This window comes from Periophthalmus magnuspinnatus, chromosome 2 (genome assembly GCF_009829125.3).
Source record: "Periophthalmus magnuspinnatus isolate fPerMag1 chromosome 2, fPerMag1.2.pri, whole genome shotgun sequence".
NCBI classification, from domain to species: Eukaryota; Metazoa; Chordata; class Actinopteri; order Gobiiformes; family Gobiidae; genus Periophthalmus; species Periophthalmus magnuspinnatus.
The window spans coordinates 18229977-18252381 of record NC_047127.1 but is presented as its reverse complement, the minus strand read 5'-3'; the positions used below and the strand labels follow the sequence as shown (position 1 = coordinate 18252381).

The following is a 22405-nucleotide window of genomic DNA, read 5'->3' as shown; positions in this document are numbered from 1 at the left end:
TCAATGGAGCCGCTATGTTACAGGAGGTAACATAGCCGCTCCATTGACTGCCAGATCTCTGGCAGGAGAGATCGCTAGATTACTCAGACAGATGATATCTAAAGGCATGTTTTTAATGATAATAAATATTTATTGACAAAGCAAAGGGAGGACACTTTGATTTGATTATTCATTGCTACATAATTTCATATATCTTGGTTCATATATTTGATGTCTTCTGTATGTATTGTAGAAAGTAGTCAAAATAAAGAAAAAAAAACATGAGATGGTGTGTCCAAAAGTTTGACTGGTAGTGCATATGAAGTTCATTTTAAACAGTCCCAAATATATTGTGAATACTTCTAAGTCAGCTACTAGACTACTACTACTAATAGTACAAGTCCATAGGCCACCACATTCAGCTAAAGCCATAAATGTAAGTCCTGTAGACCTGCCCACTTCAAAATCCCACAATATCCCTTTGAGGTTCAAGTTTCCATGTAATAAAACACCATTACCAAGTGCTAAAAACCTCTGTTTATGAATACTAACCGTGAAAGCATGTGAGGACTGAAGGCTTGGACATTCTCATAAAATAGGTCAGTGTTTGGTGTTGTTCCAGTTTAAAAATTCTCATCCAAAATGTGAATAATTAAACGTCATGTTGGAAAAATGCTCTGGGAATATTTGTTCCCAATTTTGACATTCCTTGTGGATCTCCTCCCTCGAATACGCCCTGGCCCAGTTTGCCAAGTAAGAAGTTACTAGGTTTAAAGTAAGACATTTTTACCAGTACTTAGTGAAAACAAGATTGTAAATATGTAATGCATTGCTTCTTATTGCAGTGCAGTAAGTTTATTATATAGATTAAAGGTACAGTATGCAACTTTCTGGAGGTGTCATTTGCAGGATTCCATGGAAATAGAAAACTAAAGTCATATTTCAGAACAGTAAGTTTTATGCCATAAAATGTCTCATTTGAACACCAAACTACAAAAAGGTGTACTGCATAACTTTTCTGGTGGAGAAGAGGGTCTGCCATGGACTGCTTGATCTGGAATGTTCCACTGTATGGCATTAAACTTATCTATGTTGCAATTATTCAATTAGGTGTTTTTCATTGCTAAAACTATGCATTGATGTTTTTTAATGCACAGATTTATTCATTCTTACTGTGATTCACCTCTTCACATATCTGACTTGTCACTTGACTTGGTGGCATCACCTGCTTGTCTTCATGAAGTCCTGGTTTATTCCTGGTCCAGTTCTGGTCTAGTCCTGGTCTAGTCCTGGTCTAGTCCTGGTCTAGTCCTGGTCTAGTCCTGGTCTAGTCCTGGTCTAGTCCTGGTCTAGTCCTGGTCTACTCTTGGTTTCCTTTCTTCTTGAAAATAGCTACATAAGTATGAACATCATGTGGAAAGCATGTGAGTGCTTTTAATGAATTAAGTCTCACATTTTTATCACATGGTTGTAAACCTGTCTCATTTACTCCACAAGAGATCCTTCTGAAGCTAGAACTAAATATATCCACTTGACTATGAAAGTGTGAGTTTTACAAACAGCAGCATGTATTAGTGTTAAAGTGCTATAGAGAGAGGCAAAAGACACCACTCTATACTCCCTGTACTTTAACCAGAGCTGAGACAGGTCAAAGGTCATAGGTCCAAGCTCTCAGGTGGACTTCTCTGTGTAACTGTCAGATGCACATGTGTGGACCTGGTTCATGGTTCATATCTCTGTGATCACTGGACTTATCCACATGAAACAGAAACTGACACAAAGTCCAGTGTCTTCTCTGTCAGTTTAAATAAACAAAAGTCAAATGATTATTTCACTATATCTTCAGAAAGTGGAGCCATTATTCAACCCCAAAGACGTGAGTGTCGTCAAAGGACTTTAAGATCCCAAACTAATAATGAGAAGATTCAACATTTGTCGAGCAAAGGTTTGGAGACTTTCAAAAACAGTGAATCTCCCATAGATTAAAAAAGACCTCCACCCCTATTTAAAAAACAAAAAACAAAAAAAAAACAATAGCAGTAGACCATAAATTTCACAAGAGCTAAACCAGGACTATTACAGATCAATACTAAGACTAAATGAACTCCAAACCAGGACTAAATCAGTACTAAACCAGGACTGAATAAGAACTAAACCAGGACTAAACCAGGACTGAATAAGAACTAAACCAGGACTGAATAAGGACTAAACCAAGACTAAACCAGGACTAAACCAGGACTAAACTAGGACTAAACAAGAGCTAAACCAGGACTAAACCAAGATATAATAAAAGTCTATACCTTCCAAAACTGCTTTATTTCAAGTGCGTGTTCTATGCCAACTAAATGCCAACTAAATCAAAACCAAACCAGGACTACCAGGACTAAACCAGAACTGAACCAGGGTTAAATTCCCATATTCCAGTCTTGGTCACTGCAACACATAAACTCCAGTCCAGTGTATTGTTTTGCAGACCTTTATAAATACACTGTTCCATATGGTATGTTTTATTTATATATTTTCATGTTTATTTTTGTATATTATCACCAGACATCTAACCATGGGGGATGGAGTTCGTGGGGGCCGTGGGGGTCCTGCTCTCGGTCGTGTGGAGGAGGAGTGCAGTTCGCGCAAAGACTCTGCAACAACCCGCCCCCTAGGAACAACGGGCGGTACTGCACAGGCAAGAGGGCAGTGTACAGGTCCTGCAGTGGCACACCATGTCCACACACTGGTAAGACACTGGTATACTAATACAAGTGTTACTGTTACTACTACTACTACTACTACTACAATTACAACAACTACTGCTGCGTCTACAACTGTTACCATTACTGCTATTACAACTACTAGTACAATTACTACGACTACAGTTACTCCTACTACAACGACTATTAATATCACCATTACTACTACAACTGTTACCATTACAACTGCTACTAGCCCTACTACAACTGCAATTCTTACTGCGACTATTACAACCACTACTGCAACAACTACTAATACTTCTAACTATTAGATTCAGTAGTATGCACAGACTGTATAAAGAAGTGGTCTGAGTGAGTGTGACGTCACCACAGCGTTCGGCTCCAGTCACATGAAGCTCACTGAGGCTAGCAGTTACTGGGCCAATTTGGAGCCAAGTTCCATATTTGGAATTCAAACCACGAGTATCAATTCCAACCAAAGAGCCAATATGGAGTGAGGCTTTTGAAGGTTGGAGGTAATGCCCCTTCCCGCCCACACCGCTAATTTAGCAGGGAGGGGGTGCTTAGCAATGCTGTCAATCAAACCTGTTGCTAACACTAGAGGGAGCAACCCCAGGGAAAGAAGGGGCCTGATTTGTCTCTTATTAATGTTCATATCTTGAGGATCATGTAGAGCAGGGGTGGCAAACTCATTTTCAGGGGGCCACATCAACAAAATGTTTGCTCTCAAAGGGCCAGATGTAACTGTAAGATAAATGTAAATGTAACTAAATGTAATGTAAAATAAATGCAACTACTTTTTAATTCTGTTAATTAACTGTTTCTATATTTATTACTTGAAGTTATAGATATTGCATATGGATTTGCATAGATATGAAAAAATAGGTGTGTAACTGTGTATCTTCTGATAAACTCATATTTTAAGACATTCATACCTTTTAATGTACTTTGTCACGGGCACAATAAAATTATGCAATGGGCCACATTTGGCCCCCGGGTCTTGAGTTTGACACATGTTATGGAGAGACAGGCGAAAAATTTTCAATAGAAAGCGAACTGAAGCCAGCTTCAGTTCTCACAGTCTTTTCATTGATTGCTGTTTCTTCTTTGTGTTTCCCAGAGAAGAGCTTCCGAGAGGAGCAGTGTGAGGTGCGTAACGGCCCACAGACAGACCCTAAAGGAGTGAAGACGTTTGTGGAGTGGGTGCCTAAGTATGCCGGGGTACTGCCCAAAGACATGTGCAAACTTACCTGCAGAGCCAAGGGCACTGGATACTACGTGGTCTTCTCTCCGCGGGTATGCTTCTCCCATTCATATATTTGTGTAAAATGTTAGCACAATCTGTGTGGAGTTTGCATGTTCTCCCAGTGTCAGGGTGGTCTCCTTTTCCTGTACAATAGTAGCGTACCACCAATGAGTGTGTGGAGTGAATGAAAAATGAAATTGTGTGCGTGCTACATAAGAACCATTACTGTTACCCTAAAACTTTTGAACTGTTCATATGCAGGTAGCAGATGGTACAGAGTGTTGTCCCTTCAGCAGCTGTGTGTTAAACATGTGTTGGGTACTTGTTTTTGTTAAAGGCAAGGCAAGTTTATTTGTTCAGCACAATTCATACACAAAGTCATTCAAAGTGCTTTACAGAATAAGAAAGACATCACATAAAAATCACAATACAACAAATAAAAAATAATCATTATAAAATTAACATTAAAGGAGAAAGTGCAGAATAAAAACTTTCAGTCGTATGCACAGCTAAACAGAACTGTTTTGAGCCTGGATTTAAACATTGTCAAAGTAGAGGCCTGTCTCACATCTTCAGGAAGATTGTTTCAGGTTTTAGCTGCACAAAACTGAAGTGCTGATTCCCCATGTTTAGTCCTGACTCTGGACGCCAGCAGGAGGCTGGACTAAACCAGAACTAAAGCCGAACAAAACCAGGAAATGTTAAACCTGTGTACTTGTTTGTGTTAAACCTGTGTCCTTGTTTATGTTCCAGGTCGTAGATGGTACAGAGTGTCGTCCCTTCAGTAGCTCTGTATGTGTTAAAGGCAAGTGTGTGAGGACGGGCTGTGACGGCATCATTGGCTCTAGGCTCCAGTTCGACAAGTGTGGAATATGTGGAGGAGACAGCACCACCTGTGTGAAGGTCATGGGCAACTTCACCAAAAAGAGGTACTAAATCCTGCTTTGCACTGTTGGACTCAGGAACACATACGGAACATATTAATATAAGAATGCAGTTGTAATGGGCAGAAATGCTAAGGACGAGCCTTACATTTTGCAGGATTGGTGCGTCACAGACAGAGACCACAGAGATTTTAAGTTCAAAAACCACCAGCAGACTCAGGTGGTTTGTGACTGTTCAAGGGAAGCAGATTTACTTCAGAAGATTCATCAAACAGGATTAGGGAACAGTAAAAAAAAAAGCAAACTCAAAAAAGTCCATTTTACAAAATATACACTACTAGTTTGGACACGCCCTCTCATTCAATGTTCTTTTTTTTCTTTATTTTTACTACTTTCTACATTTTATAAATGCACAGAAGACATCAAATATATGAAGTAACATATTTGAAATTATGTAGTAAAAAATATTTTTTTTTATGTTTTATATTCAAATCCTCAAAGTAGCCACCCTTTGCTTTGCTGAAAAATATTTTGTAGTTATTTAACTTTTTTCTTTGCCACATAATTCCATATATTTTGCTTCATCTATTTGATGTCTTCTGTGTGTATATAAAATGTAAAAACTAGTAAAAATAAAGGGAAAAAAAGGTTCTTTAAACAACTCTTCAGTAATACTGTAAGACTACTGCACTGCTAGATTTGCATGATATTCAAAGTGTATTTCTGTCTAACACCTTATTGTTTGCATGCCTTTATTTTATTTTATTGTAGTTTATATTTGCCAAACATTTAACATTTAATGAACTATATGTATCCTAAACCCAACCCCAGTGAGAGATTATTGGTATGGTATGCTTTTATTTGGACAGGGACAGTGCACAACAACCCAATGACCTTAAAAAACAGGAAAGATGTATGGTGCCAGGTTATAGCAAAAATACTAATTTCCACCTGTCGTCCCTGGACACGGTGATGTTAAGAGTAACAGTTTGGTGTAGGAGGATGAGAGAAAACATATGAAAACATATGATACATACATCAAATATGACACATCTCACCCCTCAAATAAGACATTTCTAAAAACATTCAGTAAAAACATTAGCAAATTCATTGCCATTTTTTGTCATTATTGAGAGGTTCATTCTGGTTTCTGATTGGACAATCATCTTGAATCAAAACACCAAAATATAACCTAAACAGCTTGTCCAATGTTCTATAATTAAGAATAAATAAGTATTACAATTGTCATCAGTAAAAGATGTATTTGATTTGAGGACACAGAGAGGTCGAGTTTATGAAATTTGAAATCAAAATCTTACATTCAGTTCCTTTAAGTTTGTATCTTGTGCTCTCCAGCCTCTGATCTCCTCTCTCTTCTCTCTGCAGTAAGGGCTACACCGACGTGGTTAAGATTCCCGCTGGCTCCACGCACATTAAGGTTCGACAGCACAAAGCTAAAGACCAGACCAGGTACTCGGCTTACCTGGCCGTACGGAGACCCAACGCGGACTACCTCCTCAATGGAAAATTCATGATCTCCACTTCTGAAACCATCATTCCCGTCAACGGATCTGTTCTGAACTACAGCGGGTGGAGCCAGCGTGACGAGTGGTTACACAGCATGGGACCAGGCGCTATCCAGGAACCAATCGTCATTCAGATATTAGCAACAGATGCTAAAAAACAACTGGATGTACGCTACAGCTTTTACATGCCTAAACGGACCACTCCTGCTGCCAAAACTACTACAACTACTACCACTACTACTACTACTACTACTACTACTACTACTACTACAACTACTACGCAAACTATAGTAACCATACCGCCAAATATACACGTTCCTACTGCACGTTCAGGGCCGCAGTGGGTGACAGGAAGTTGGATGACTTGTTCCAGGACTTGTGATACCGGTTGGCAAAGCAGAACAGTGCAATGCAAAGATCCAGAGGGGAAGCTATCCAAAGGTTGTATGCTCGGAGCTCGACCCTCCGCGTTCAGACACTGCCTCGTCAAGAAATGTTAAAAAATATATGAGATTAAAGATGTTTTTTCATTCTCCCTAAAGCGAGAGGTCACAAATAGTGCTGGAGTTAAGGACCAATGTGATAACAGTGATATCTGATTTGGGTTTTTTGGGGCTATGGTTGTCAAAGCGGAAATTTGAAAAGTGCATATGACAGGTTTTTGTGTTTTTCTAATTGTGACTTGGTTTGGTGGATAGTATCAGTGCTAAATATTTATCAGAGTTTTACATCAAGTAAGTGAAGTTTGTGGGAAAAAGTAGAGAAGAAAAGTCCAAAAATATAGGAAGTAGCGCTGAGTTGTAAAACAGAATCTCTCTGCGCACATTTTTCTGACACTTTAAACCTTTTTATCTTATTTTATTAGTCTAATCAGAACTTTTGTGTAATTTAGACAAGTTTTAGCTCTTGTTTGCATTATGGTTGGTAGGTAACAGTTAAGGAATTACCTCTACGTACGCCACATCTATCGCCCATGTCCAACCAGGAAGTCAGATTATAAAGTTCACCAAGGCAAGATTTGCAGTAAATCTGAAGGGAGTGAAATGAGTAGCTTGACCTGTCATCTGCACTTTAAACTGGGCTGTCCACATTGGCAATAATCAATTATAATAATACCAAGTTTAAAAAAAAAACAAAGTATCAATTTAAAATGGTGCGTACACATTTATTCACAAACTGCAATGTTATTTTGAACCCAGTTTAAGCAATTGGTTTTTTCATTAAATTCTGCTAGAATTGTTGGTACAGTATTCCAATTTCCCCTTTTTATTTGCTTTATTTTTTTATATACATTTTTAATCAAATACAATTTTACATTTTTCCCAACAAATTCAACTGGCTTTATTTATTTATAATTTTTTTTTTTTTTGCATAGTTTTGAACATATTTTTACACATCGCATCCAATTTTATTCCCAACAAATTCTATTGTAAAATTCAACTTCACATTCTATCCGCACCCATCTTAATGTAACATTCTGGGACAGTTTGGAAATTGCTAAATGAATTACCATTTTCACATTTTTTTTGGACAACTTTTTGACAACCATGGCTATTGTGAGTGCACCCCCAAATCTTGAATGTTCAATGGAACGCTATGCAAGTGGACTGGACCAATACTGAACAATGCAGCCACATTTCGATTGAATGGACCATAAAAACTCTTCTATAGAGAGACTTGGTGCGCCCCCTCTTGGCATGTGTCTCTAACTGCGATACTCTGCATCGTTTTCAACGTGAAATTCAAACTTCACATTTGTCAAAAGTCTGTTGTAAGTTTTATGTCTTAGAAATGACAACCCCAACTGTGGGAAGCACTCCTGTTTTTTGCATTTTCTTTTGGCCCAAATAGGCACCCTTAGTTTTCAATACCATAAAACATTCAACATCCTCCTCTCAGATGGAATAGAAACCAGAATGTAATGTCATTCTATGGTATTTTCATAGGAAAGTCCAAAAGGAAAATGAACAAAGGGTTAGTCCTTGGTTTAGATCTGGTTAGACCTGATTTAGTCCTGGTTTAGACCTCCTTTAGTCCTGGTTTAGATGTGGTTTAGTCCTGGTTTAGTTCTGGTTTAGTCCTGGTTTATACCTGGTTTAGTCCTGGTTTAGACCTGGTTTAGTCCTGGTTTAGTTCTGGTTTAGATCTGGTTTAGTCCTGGCTTAGAAAAAAGTAAAATCCACAAGAGCTTAGTCCTTGGTTAGAGCAGAATTAGACCAGTTTTAGTTCTGGTTTAGTCCTGGTTTAATTCTAGTTTGATCTTGGTTTTGACATGGTTTAGAGCCAAGTTAGACCTGGTTTAGGACTGGTTTAGCCCGGGTTTAGTCCGGGTTTAGTCTGGATTTAGTCCGGATTTAGTCCTGGTTTACTCCAGGTTTAGTCCTGGTTTAAACCTGGTTTAGTCCTGGTTTAAACCTGGTTTAGTCCTGGTTTAGGAAAAAGTAAAATTTACAAATGCTTAGTCCTTGGTTAGAGCAGAATTAGACCAGTTTTAGTTCTGGTTTAGTCCTGCTTTAATTATAGTTTGAACCTGGTTTAATCTTGGTTTAGACCGGGTTTAGTCCTGGTTCAGACCTGGTTCATCCAACCACACCACATCTGGGAGGACATCTGACACACTGCATCCATCCCACATCATCTGCATCATCTCAGTCTAACACTACAGGGATAGAGGAGGATGGGAGGGCATCTGACACACAGGGTTTGAGGAGGACTAGACTATGACAATTAACTGTGCTTTATAAAACTAATCATTGTTCTTATCAGAAATTTGACTGCATCTGTATCTCATCTCAAATGCACCTAATGAATTACAGTGGCCTTATAAGGACAAACTTGGGTCAGTAATACTCCCTTTTGGTAACTGTTTTGGGGCAAAGCTTGATGTTAAACTTTGTTTGATTTAAACGTGTCTACATTTTTGTTTTTTGTGTGACTGTGTGAGACAAAATGACAATGTGTGCCCTGGAAACTCGCAAAATCATCAAAAACGTCCTTTTTACAATTCACAAATATTCCAATAAGTTATTGTTCCTTTTGAAACAGGTTCATCCGCAGCAGAAATGGTTGAGGTTTGTCACATTCTCAACTTGTGCCAAGAAGCTCACCAAAATTGCCGTATTTATGATGTGCTAATGATGCACATGGTTCTAATTAAAACAGACAAATAAAAATGCCAGTTGATTGTGAAATGCTCTGCAGTCTTCAAAAAGTCTAATGGAGCAGTTTTGTTTTTCCATCATCTTTTTTTTAACCAAAATAAGAATGTAAAATGGTCAAAAGTTCTCAAAATGTCTCCTATGAGCAGGAATCTGAAAAGAACTGGACCTTTGGATATATCATTGATTTAATTTCAGAATTCTGTTTCAAAATGGTACATTTCCATCCAACAAACACTTATTGATACTTTGCAGCTGATGTCATCAACATTTCTTGGGGGTGTGAATCTCACCAGTGGCACTGCTCTGTCTGACTTTAATCTGAGCTTTGTTTTAACACAATCTGACCATAAAGATTTGATTTAGCTGGAACTCCAACAGGTGAGCTGATTTGTGCTGTTAAACAAATCCCTCTCAAATAACATTACAGTCACAAGCTAGCATTAGCATTAGCCAACAGTTTTTCAGTCACTTTCACCTTTTAGTGTAAAATCAAACTCTTGAACAGGACCCCGAATGCTCGGACAGGCTCCTGTACTCTTTAAATCCAGTTTTTCAGACGATCTTAAAAAAATATTTGTCATTGTTTGCTAATGTGTGCACGGTGTCACCTTGGTAACTACTAAACGTTCTGCCATAGACATACATGTAGACCCCCCAGCGTGAAATCAGTGCAAAGTGTCATATAAGAAATGTATTTATTTTGAAAATGGCTAATTCAGTTTTACCGATAGTCTTCCAAAATATAAAGTACTTTCTGGCATTATATTTTGTGGCGTACTTCACCCGTTGAAAGCATCCAGACCACACAGCCTGCTTCCATAAGAAACAATCAAGAGTTTAAAATTTATAATCTGTTGTATTAGCGTTAGCATCGAACCGTGTTTAGCTAACGTAGACCAGCACAGAGGGACAGCACTGAGCATGTAATTTATTGTGTGTGAATAATAATGAAACAAAATGAGTTTATTTATTTGAGTTTTGTATCAGACAGAGTATATGAGCTCTCGGACTGTGGAGTGGTCTGTAAACGCATCTTTTCTAGCATTCACATGGAATATATGTACAGAAATAAATATATTTAACTTTTCATGACTCCTCAGCTTTCATTCTTACACTCATAAACAAACAGCAGACAAGACCAAGGTTTTGGAATTTAAAAAAAAATCTGTTAAAAGTGACACAGTGGCTGAAAGGCTAGCACTCTCGCCATACAGTGAGAAAGTTGCTGGTTCCCTGGCTCCCAGCCCAAAACATACACAGGACCAGCTCAAAACTAGCTCAAGTTAAACCCAGAGACACTGAAGGATGGGTTACAGAGAATAAATTGCCCTTCGGAGCTTAAACTTGAAAAGCAAAATTCTAGTTTACAGTCTATGGTCTATAAGTGTCAAAGTGATGAGAAATGTGCGTTGTCACATTTCAAAACACAATATGCTATGTTGAATGGTCAAAAGTCCTCAAAATGACACCTATAAACATAGGTAAGTAATGCGTCCAAACAGAGATTGAACCTGACAATCAAATATATAACAACATGTACACATTTTAAAATATGTATTTCACCATATATAAAAATATTATAACACACTATATTGAAATGAAATTAAACGTGGGTTTGATTTGTGAAAATATGTTAAAGGTGGAGTTCCCACCACCTCCTTGTCTCCATGGAGACCTGGTATGTTTTACTTTTTGACATTAAACTTTATAATTCATCTCGCATTTATTCAATCACAGGTGTTTTTTATAGTGAAAAAAACTGTTAATGTGAGTGGGCTTGCCTCTCCACAGATCTGACCTTTGACTTGACAGATATACAAGTTTAATGCGATACTGTGGAACATTGTTCTTTGCCATGGAAAAGTACAAAAGTCAGCTTTAACAAATGGAAAACAGATCTCAGTGATGTCGCAAAACTGTACAGAAATGTGCAAGTTCGACTTAATGTTATAATGTCACTGTTTCTACACAAAAACACAAACGGCACATTTTAATTCACTTACCTCCATGTAAACTTCGCCTTACTTAGCCTTTGTCATCACCTCAAAGTCCCTTCTGTAACCCTACGCTCCTATTCACCCAATACGAACGCAATCCAATAGCGCCACCTGCAGTCCAAACCTAAAATTACCTCCATTGTTTGTGAAACCTAAAGTTATTCATTTTTAAGTCGAGTGCGCTCTCTAGTGGACCAACGGCGCATTACAACACGTGTACTTTACGTCCTGAGTTTTCTTAAGGTGGAACGGGAAACACACTGCGCCTTGAATTCAGTAGAAACTGACTTTTGAGACGTATTTACGCATATTTAGTCGTGTAGTATGTATTTAAATCACATTTTACATTATCCACGATTATTGTGTCACTGTTAAACTTGTACCAATTACATTTCAGACGTTTGGATTCTAAATATGTAAATATACTTGACATAAACTCGTGGTGTGAGAAGGTTTAAACATGTGCGTAACTAAAACAGTTGACAGTAATACGTGAGTAATTTAGAAGTGTTTGTCCTGGTCTTTAGTGATGATGCAGTAGCCAAAAATGTACTATCGTAAGGAGGGGAAAAAGCACTTCTCCACAGTGATAGATTCTCGTGGCACGGGTTCAACTCGCTGCTTGCGTCCGACTCTTGGATCAAAGCGCTCGGGGAAAAAAAGGGGAGGTCCCGGGGCAGGGGGAGACGGATATAAAGCCTCGCTCCTGCCAGAATTTAAGGCAAAAGACACGAAGCGAGACAAGTCAAGATTCAAGTGGAAATTTCATCTGAAGTTTGAAAGAGAAATAGAGAAACTTGGATTTTACTTTTTGAACAGTTTATTTCCATTTTCCGCACATGTGACTGAACCCGCACTGGATTAGATCCCTTTAACTCACCTTAAAAAAGGATATTTCACTTTTTGGAATTGATTTAGAGACAGAAAAATGTTGCTTTTTTCCATTTCATTCGTTTTATCGATGACTTCGTTTATCGCGGCCGCGCAGAGAAGCACCGCCTGGGAGCGCAGCGTAGTGACACCCGTGCGCCTCGACCCAAACTCGGTGTCCACGGAGGGTCTGAGCGCGGAGGAGCGGGAGCAGGGAGCGGAGATGCGGGTGTATGAGCTGGGCGTGTTCGGGCAGCGGTTCATCTTGACACTAGAGCCGGATCAGACGTTCCTCGCCCCGGGTTTTGTCTTCCACATAGTCGGAGCTCCGGAGGTCCAGCCCACGCCAGAGCCGAACCAGGTGTGTTTCTATTCGGGGAAAGTGAACCGGGACGAGCACTCCGCCGCAGCGCTCAGCCTGTGCCACGGCCTCAGAGGAGGATTTTACTACGAAGGACTCGAGTACTTCATCCAACCGCTGAACGAGACCGACTACGAGCACGCGCAGGAGGAGGACGTGCACGTGGTGAGGCGCATGAGCCGCGGGACGGCAGCCGGCGTAACCGAAGAGGGAGGCTCGAAGTGCGGGGTCAACGAGGACGAGGCCCGGGTGCCAAGAAACCTGGAGCCGCGCGCCAACCAGCAGACAGCGGATAATGCGCAACAGACAGGTACGGCCCAACAGACAGGTCCAACAGACAGGTACGGCCCAACAGAGAGGTCCAACAGACAGGTACGGCCCAACAGACAGGTCCAACAGACAGGTACGGCCCAACAGAGAGGTCCAACAGACAGGTACGGCCCAACAGAGAGGTCCAACAGACAGGTACGGCCCAACAGAGAGGTCCAACAGACAGGTACGGCCCAACAGAGAGGTCCAACAGACAGGTACGGCCCAACAGAGAGGTCCAACAGACAGGTACGGCCCAACAGAGAGGTCCAACAGACAGGTACGGCCCAACAGAGAGGTCCAGCAGACAGGTACGGCCCAACAGACAGGTCCAGCAGACAGGTACGGCCCAACAGACAGGTCCAGCAGACAGGTACGGTCCCACTCACAGGTACAGTCCCAAAGACAGCTACAGTTCCAAAGACAGCTACAGTCCCACAGACAGGTACGATTCCCCAGACAGGTACGGTCTTGTACAAGGAAGCATATGTGAGACTACTCTGGTTTAAAGGTGCACTGTGGAACTTGTCTGGTGGAGAGTCCATGGAGATTTGAAATGTTCCACAGTAGAAGAGAAACAGGTGACAGACCTTCCACTAGATAAGTGGAGCATTAAAATCAAATCATTTATCATTTAAAAAGACCTCATGTTAATACTGTTTAGTTTAGTTTTATGACTAGAAAATCCACATTTATGTATTCATATAATATTACAAACTATTGTAACATTTAACAATTCAAATTAGTAGTTTGTAATTGTATCAAGACTCATTACAGGTACCCAAGAGGGACAAAACTCAAACTTCTACCAATTTTACAAGTGATACAGCAGAAGTGAATATTTGGCAAACCAAACACTATAGGAAATAGTTTCATGACTATCTGTCTATTGATCTATCCATTTATCTATATATCTATCTAATCTGTCTGTCTGTTCAAGTAACATGGGAACTGTCACATTTCTATCTGATGAGTTACTTCAGAACAATTAAATTCATTATGGTCACTACAACTAATTAAAAGTGGCAAAACTGACTCTGAAGGTTGAAAAAATGTTTCAAATTTTTACTCAGAACTGCTTCTTCAAATGCAAAAATGTGCTTCATATCTTGGCTCAGAACTCCTCTTGTCCAAAGCTACTGCACTATTCCTTTTGTAAACTGCATAATTTGAGTGAAGACTTTCTATGTTAGTGTATTTTATGTCTAAAAATGGGCTTCTGTATCAAAATGTGCCCTTCAAACTTAAATGTGTTGCATATGTGTGATATAGTCTGAAACAGCCCAAAAACTGAAGGGAAAGGCAGAAGGAAAACTTCGACTTACTATAACAGCCATTACCAATGTGCTGACTGAGCACACGCTCAACAATCTGACAGTTTATACGAAGAGAGGAGGAGGAGAGGGAAAGAGGAAAGGGAGAGAAAAGGAGGAGGAGAGAGAGAGCGAGAGAGGAGGAATGAAGGGAGGGAAAAGGAGGAGAGGAAGAGAGAGAGAGAAGGAAGGGAGGAGAGAGAGAGAGGAGTAAAGAAGGGAGGGGAATGGAGGAGAGGGAGGAGAGATTGGGGCTAGCCACAGGCCGGTAGCGCTGGGAGGAAACCAATGCTAAGTCCTGGTACCAAGTGCACCAGCAGGAGGAGGATTTTTGTTTTAAGAATGTGAATTTGTGACGCTCGTTTTACAGGTTTAAGTTTTGAGCAAAAAATACAGAAAGTGATTGAAAACTAGAAAATGAATAAAATATCAAAAAAAGAATATATAAAAAAGATACATGTATTTTTTGTTTGTCATTTTTATCTTAAAACAAGTATTTCTGCAACTTTTTGACCATTTTCTAACCATAGACAATAAAATTAATATTAGTCAGTTAAAGGAGCTGTACATGATTTACCCCATGTGTTGAAGTAAAATGTATCTTTCCCCAGTACAGATATATTTTATAAACTTCAAGGTCAAAATAAGTCAACTGTGTACTGTCTGCATCTGTTGTAAAGCGTTTTATTATCTGAGAATCAGGAAGTGCACAATTACCATGCTAGTTGTTATAAACGTTTGCTCATAATGAGTAAAGTCTTTGTTCTATTATAAAGCAGACCAAATGGTATTTTGAGTAGTATTTTTTACATATAGTTGTCTTGTATATCTTCCAGCTAACCACCGTTCCAAGCGTTTCGTCTCGACTCCGCGGTACCTGGAGATTATGCTAGTGGCAGACCAGTCCATGGCCCAGTTCCATGGAGCCGGACTCAAACCGTACCTCCTCACCATCATGGCGGTCGCGTCTCGTCTCTACAAACATCACAGTATCCATAACTCCATCTCCCTCGCTCTGGTCAAACTCATGGTGGTGTACGAGGAGGAGAAGGGACCCAAAGTCTCGTCCAATGCTGCGCTAACTTTGAGGAACTTTTGTCAATGGCAACGACAGCACAACCCACCCAGAGACAGCCACCCTGAGCACTACGATACCGCCGTGCTGTTCACAAGGACGGTAAGAAAGGAGGGACATACTGGGAAAATGTGAAGTGAAATGATGATTAAACAGATTAGATGAGCTTGAATGTCCTCTGAAACAACAAAATATCCTGTCTATAGAAAAATCATGTTGTTCCTGTAGTTTAGACCTCTGCAAACTGTACTGAAATGTCTCTGTGTGTCAGATGCCCTTCCTTGTCTTCATGGGTTCTTATTCTGTGCAAAAGCTGCTAACCCTGTAGTTTAAACCTCTACAAACTGAAATGCAGAGGATTCTTGGATTAGTGTAGCAGTTCAGATAGCAGGGTAGGCCACTTTCTCATTGCTTTGCAGAATATTCCATGGTATAGCAATAATATATGTCTACATAGTCAGATCTGTGGAGAAATGACCCACAGATCTGATCTATGTTTACTTGTATGCTGTGGAGCATTCCTTGCCTGACTAGCCAGTCCCTTTTACATTCAGTTTGAATCTAGAAGGATCTGGAATCTGACCATAGAACTTGACAAACCTGCGTCCAAAAGTGGGACAGTCCAACCACAGATGTTCATCTGTTTCATGAATTCCCTGTCTTCTCTGTAGGACCTGTGCGGGGCTCATTCCTGTGATACTTTGGGAATGGCCGACGTGGGGACAGTGTGTGACCCAGACCGTAGCTGTTCCATTATTGAGGATGATGGACTGCAGGCTGCCTTCACTGTCGCCCATGAACTTGGTAAGAAATACTACTATTACTACTACTACTACTGCTACTACTATTACTTCAACTAAAAATAAAAAGCATTACCACTACTATTATATTACATTAAGCACTGTCTTAAAAGTACAACAACCACCATTACAACCAAATCCTCAATTAACCACGTCCATATCTCCAGGTCATGTGTTTAACATGCCCCATGATGACGCTCAGCTGTGCTCTGGAGTGAATGGGCCTCACTGGGGTTCTCACATGATGGCTTCCACTCTGTCTAACCTGGACCAGACAGAGCCATGGTCCCCCTGCTCCGCCCTCATGGTCACCTCCTTCCTGGACAATGGACACGGGCAGTGCCTCCTGGACAAACCCCAGAAACCACAAACCCTTCCTCAGCATCTACCAGGGACAGTATATGATGCTGACCACCAATGCAGGTAAATATTGGCATTTTTTTAGATCTGGTAAAGGCCCCGGTTTAGCCCCGGTTTAGCCCCGGTTTAGCCCCGGTTTAGCCCCGGTTTAGCCCCGGTTTAGCCCCGGTTTAGCCCCGGTTTAGCCCCGGTTTAGCCCCGGTTTAGCCCCGGTTTAGCCATGGCAAGCATGTTCTGAAATGTGTTTCTTGTATGACTTTGTCAGCTCATATTTCATAACTTTTGTCAATTCTTCTAGATGTTTATTTAAAATCTGAACTTTTAACAAATTGTATTAATAAAAATTTGCTAATTTAATTGTGATATTTTTCTCAAATTGCTCAGCCCTAGTTGTTCTAAATGCTGCAGTTGTAATGTTGGTATTGAACCCTTTGTGTTCTGCAGGTTGACGTTTGGGGATGACTCTCAGCACTGTCCTGACTTGAGCAGTACCTGTTCAGCTCTGTGGTGCACAGTGACCACGTCCAATGGCATCCTGGTGTGTCAGACCAAGAACTTCCCCTGGGCCGACGGCACGTCCTGCGGCCACGACAGCTTCTGTTTGTCTGGGCAGTGTGTGAGCAAGAGCCAGGCAGCTAAGCAACAGGTACTACTGCTACTACTACTAACTGACATCAACAACTTGCATTTAGCCATGCTATAGTCATTCCTAACCTTTTTGTTCCTCCTGTGTCTCTGTAGATCCCTGTAAATGGTGGCTGGGGCATGTGGGGGCCGTGGGGTGACTGCTCTCGTACCTGTGGAGGGGGGGTGCAGTACTCCTTCAGGAGCTGTGACTCTCCTTTGCCCAAAAACGGAGGACAATTCTGTGAAGGAAAGAGGGTCCAGTACCGCTCCTGCAACACCGAGACCTGCCCCGAGACTAACGGTGAATAGGACTTATATATGTACTACTGCTACTTTTACTACTTTTTTTTTGCTACTACTATGACTATTACTACAACCTGGAGGCCTGCCCAGAGTGTAATACTGCTGCAACTTTTACTACTTATGTCATCAGTGCTACTACTTATATGCTACTATTACTAGATGAATCTCTTAACACTACCACTACTACTACCTGTGTCAACACAATGCTTTATTAAGTACAGTCATAGTACTTGTATTCATAGGTCAGTAGGAAATGCGAGGGGAAAATGAAAATTCTTGTTATGATTTGAATTGAGATTTAATGCCAGTGATTATTTTAATGTACAAAAACCTAAACCAAGACTCCCTCATTTGCTGAGCAGCAGACTTGCACATGAGACTTGCACATGAGGCTTGCACACACAAGGCTTGCACACACGAGGCTTGCACATGAGGGTGCAGTGTTAGGCTGTGTTTCTATGACACCACCACCTCCTGTTTGAAGTCTGTGGCACTTCACTGAGATATTTCACACGCTGGACACACTCTAGATCTGCTCTCTCAATCCAACTATTTACCAACCACATACAGAGTATACTTCAGGTTTAGTTCATACAGGTCACATTGTAAACAGGCTACAAGCGTTTGAGAGAAGACGGAAATATGAACTAGGACTAAACCAGGGACTAAACTAATCCAAGAATCCCACGCTTTCCCCAAAAGCTTAACAGTGTTTAGAATAAGACCCCATGGAGACACAGGGACAATATGTAACTTTTCTGGTTTATTGTCTTGAGATGTTATTGCGGTGCCTGGAGTGTTCCGTAGTATGCCATTCAACTTGAGTATTTTCATATAGACAAGCAAGTGAAGCCACAGCCGTCAAAATAGCAATTAAAGTAAATAACTATTTACTTTAAAGCTGTACTGTGTAACTTTTCTAGTTCCACATCTCATAGTCTCCAGTAATGTCGCTGTTATTTTTAGTTTATTTTGTGTATTGTCTTCTTCTTGCCTATGTAAAGTATCTTTGAGCTTCTTTTGAAAAGTGCTATATGGGACTTATGTGTTATTATTATTATGACTACTAGTAATAGTTTAAAATAAAGTTAAATTTGAAATGTGTCTCTCCTCTCTCCAGGCCTGTCCTTCCGCGAGGAGCAGTGCTTGGTGCATAACGACATGTCTGCTCAGGTGTCTCTGGGCTCAGGTGAAGGGGTCGAGTGGGTCCCTAAATACGCCGGAGTCTCCCCCAAAGACCGCTGCAAACTGGTGTGTCGCGCCAAAGGGACCGGGTACTTCTTCGTACTCAAGTCCAAGGTGAGATTTAAACATTTTACTACTGCGAGTATACACCCACCAGTTGAACGAGTCCATAAAAATTTCAGCCTGCCCAAGGGTACTATTTCAGAAATGTTGGAAGAGATTTATCGCATTCTTCTTATGTAATATGTTTCTATGTTATAACGTTTCCTCATCATCAGACCAGGAGTTGTGTTTTGTTTCTTTCACACATGTTTAACACACAAACCCTGCATATTTAGGCTGAGTTCTTCTCTCAAACAGAAACACTCTGTTCCACCTTGTGATGTCATCATGTGGTAATACAAGAAGTGCTCCACTGTGTTTTTGAACTCCACTAGACATCACTAGAATAACTTGGATCATTTCAGCCCTGAATTGTCAGTCATGCCTGAACTAAAAGTAAAAGGAGCTGTTAACTTGAAAAGTACCACTGCATGACATCACAAGGTGGAACAGAGCATTTTGAGCTTTGGAGATGCAGACAGACTAATAATAAACTAATACTTAAACATGTGTGAATGAACACAACTCCAGCTCTGTTTTTGATTAGCTAATAACATTAGAACATGAATTAAAGCTCACAACACTCTGGGTAATATAGGACCTTTAATTACTGATTCTATTTAAATAACTCATTTGTATATTTTATCACTGCTACCTAGTTCTTTATTTGCTACTGCTACAGATGCTACTATTAGTACTGTTTTTCCTTATTGTACTATTGTAGCATTATTTCCTTTTTATTAATGCTACTATTATAAAATACTTAATACTTCAATGGTTACTGATAGTAATACTGCTACAAGTACTATAGCTTCTACACTGCTGCTACTACTGCTATTATAACTATTACTAATACTGCTGCTACTGTTACTTCTACATCAATTTACTGCTATTTGAATACCTGTTTTAGATATATAAATGGTACTTACTACAACACTACAACTACTACTATTATTACTACTTCTACGTCAGAATACGCTCATTCAAAATAATGAATACCCTGCTCTGTGTCTCCCCCTGTAGGTGGCGGACGGTACTCCCTGCAGCCCAGACTCCACCTCTGTGTGCGTTCAGGGACAGTGTGTAAAAGCCGGCTGTGATCGCGTCATCGGCTCTTCAAAACGATTCGACAAATGTGGTGTGTGTGGAGGAGACGGCTCTACCTGTAAGAAGGTCTCTGGAGCTCTGGAACGGGCCAGGTAACATATATACTACTTTTACTACTAAAAGGGCTGACTTTAAAGTTTGTCTTGAAAGGCTGGGTTTGCATGTAATTTTTAAAGGGTATAGACCAAGAATTTGTCTGTGACTAGACCCAAAAACTCACTACATCACAATACAAATGTGCATTTTAACAATATTCATTTCACATGTCCCCATCTGTAATAAATATGATTGGCCAATAGAATGTGTGATGTCATCTGAAAAACAGCAATTTTTAATTAAAGGCAATGGCAGACAACCTCAACTGTCTTAGGGTAAATTTGGGGAACTTGTTCAATTATCAAATCAAAAATATCAAATTTACTGTGAATACCTACCATAAAAAGCTGCTTGTTATAATTTCATTTTTGTTCGTTTTTCTTAAATTATCAAAACTTTTATTTTAACATTTATTTTCCAGACCCGGGTACCAGGACGTAGTGACTATACCAGCTGGTGCGACCCATGTTGACATCAAGCAGCGCTCTCCAGGCACAGACAGCAGTTACCTCGCTGTCAAAAAACAAGATGGTTCCTACCTCCTGAATGGCGAATACAAACTCATGACCGTGGAATCCGACATTGCTCTGAAAGGCGCGTTGCTAAGATACAGTGGATCATCCGCCATATTAGAAAGACTGAGAAGCTTCGCCCCACTTCCCGAAGCTTTGACAATTCAAGTTTTATCTGTCGGGGAATCGCCAAGACCTAGAGTAAAGTATAGCTATTTCGCACCGCGACCTAGCAACGTGGCTAATGGCAATACTAGCAACCGTAAACAATCTATAAATGCGATTCGGGAAGTTGGAGGAGCCGAGTGGACTTTGAGAGAGTGGGGGCCTTGTTCGAAAACATGTGGAGGAGGTAGCCAACAAAGAGAAGTAGTTTGTTTAGATGCACAAGGAAGGAATTCCAAAGATTGTCCCGAAGAACTGCGTCCATTGGGAGTTAGATTGTGTGCGTCTTCGCCCTGTCCAACATGGCTGCTCGGAGAGTGGTCTTCCTGCTCCAAAACGTGTGGAAGAGGGTTCAGGAAGAGACAACTAAAATGTATTGGACACGATGGACGTTCCATGACCAGCGATAGCTGTGATTCAAAAAATAGGCCAAGACCTCTGCTCGAATTGTGCAACCAGGGACCATGTTAAATGTTAAATGAATCAGCTATGGTGGCATTAGAGAGACAAATTAAAGAGCAAAGTGGGAAATATCTTGACAGTGGGATAAATTAGGACCTTTAGTAACGTTTAAAAACAATAGGGTTAATTATTGGCTAATCAGAAAGAAGAATGTAAAATGTATTAGTTGTCACTTAGTCATACACTTGAAGACATTGGTAGAAAAATGCTCAAAATATGAGTATCTGGCAACTAAATGTTCAAATTTAAGATGAGAAATGTATTTCTTTAAAAAAAAAAAAAAAAATTCTACCTTTTATAGACCAAAAGGAATTTCTAAGTATCAAATGAAATTACAAGTGGTTTAAAATGTTCAACTTTCCAAAATAATACTTATAAAACAGTTTCAAATTTTTCTATTAAAATGTTTAAATGCACTACTTTTTGGTGCTAGTAAACACATTTAGCATTTTGTAATTTTTTCATACATTTTAGAGATATTTCATACTTGTTCTTTAGGCCACCATAGTCACCTCCTCCAATCTTCAAATGGACCTTTTACCAACTCTAGTCCACTGCCTCTTCTCAAAACTTAAAAGTGGAAAGTGTTTACATCCAAGAATTTTTCCAAGATCTTTTTTCCTTTTTTTTTTTTAAACAACATTTTGGTCTAAAGTGGCATTGCAGCATTAGTGACTGCCAGTAGCATCGCATCGGCACATTTTGGAAATTTAAAGGGGTATATATATATATATATATATATATATATATATATATATATATATATATATATATATATATATATATATATATATATATATATATATATATATATATATATATATATATATATATATATATAGGACCAGCTTGCTGCTTTATCGTGCCAATGTTGTGCTTGTATGAGTGAATCAAAATGAGTGCTTTTCTTTTTTAGTGTTAATATTTTTGAAAAAATTTGTCCAAGCTGGTCTGGACGCTGCTTAAAGGGGCATGTTTTATGTAGATTATATTGAAAGTGAATTCCCCATCAGGTATGGACACACTATAGTCAGAGATGCAGTTATTTAACAGTATTTGTAGCACTTCAGTTTAAGTGGCACATTCAAGTTATTTTATGGTCATGTTTTTACCAAATACAAGCTGTATTTTTCCTGTAGTCTACTAAAGAAAACATGAAAAAAGCTGCACAATTAGGATTCATTTTTAGACATTTTTAATATATTTAACAAGGTAAAATATACAACTTACAACACTTACCATGAGCAGCAATAGAAA

The 22405-nt window shown here is 39.8% G+C and overlaps 2 protein-coding genes across 2 annotated transcripts in view; both read left to right on the top strand.

The window, feature by feature from the left end:
- Positions 1–22405, top strand: part of LOC117384147 (A disintegrin and metalloproteinase with thrombospondin motifs 5) — a 106410-nt gene that overhangs the window by 26941 nt on the left and 57064 nt on the right. The window contains 4 exon segments of the mRNA XM_033981434.2: positions 2530–2713; positions 3808–3983; positions 4687–4862; positions 6204–7077. Of these exon segments, the coding sequence (XP_033837325.1) occupies positions 2530–2713; positions 3808–3983; positions 4687–4862; positions 6204–6843 (1176 nt within the window). The 3' untranslated portion in view covers positions 6844–7077.
- Positions 12220–21861, top strand: adamts1 (ADAM metallopeptidase with thrombospondin type 1 motif, 1). Its single transcript, XM_033980297.2, has 9 exons — positions 12220–13042; positions 15191–15531; positions 16101–16233; positions 16397–16652; positions 17034–17235; positions 17331–17517; positions 18640–18818; positions 19830–20005; positions 20431–21861. The coding sequence occupies exons 1-9, from the start codon at positions 12430–12432 to the stop codon at positions 21155–21157; spliced, it is 2814 nt and encodes a 937-aa protein (XP_033836188.1). The 5' UTR covers positions 12220–12429; the 3' UTR covers positions 21158–21861.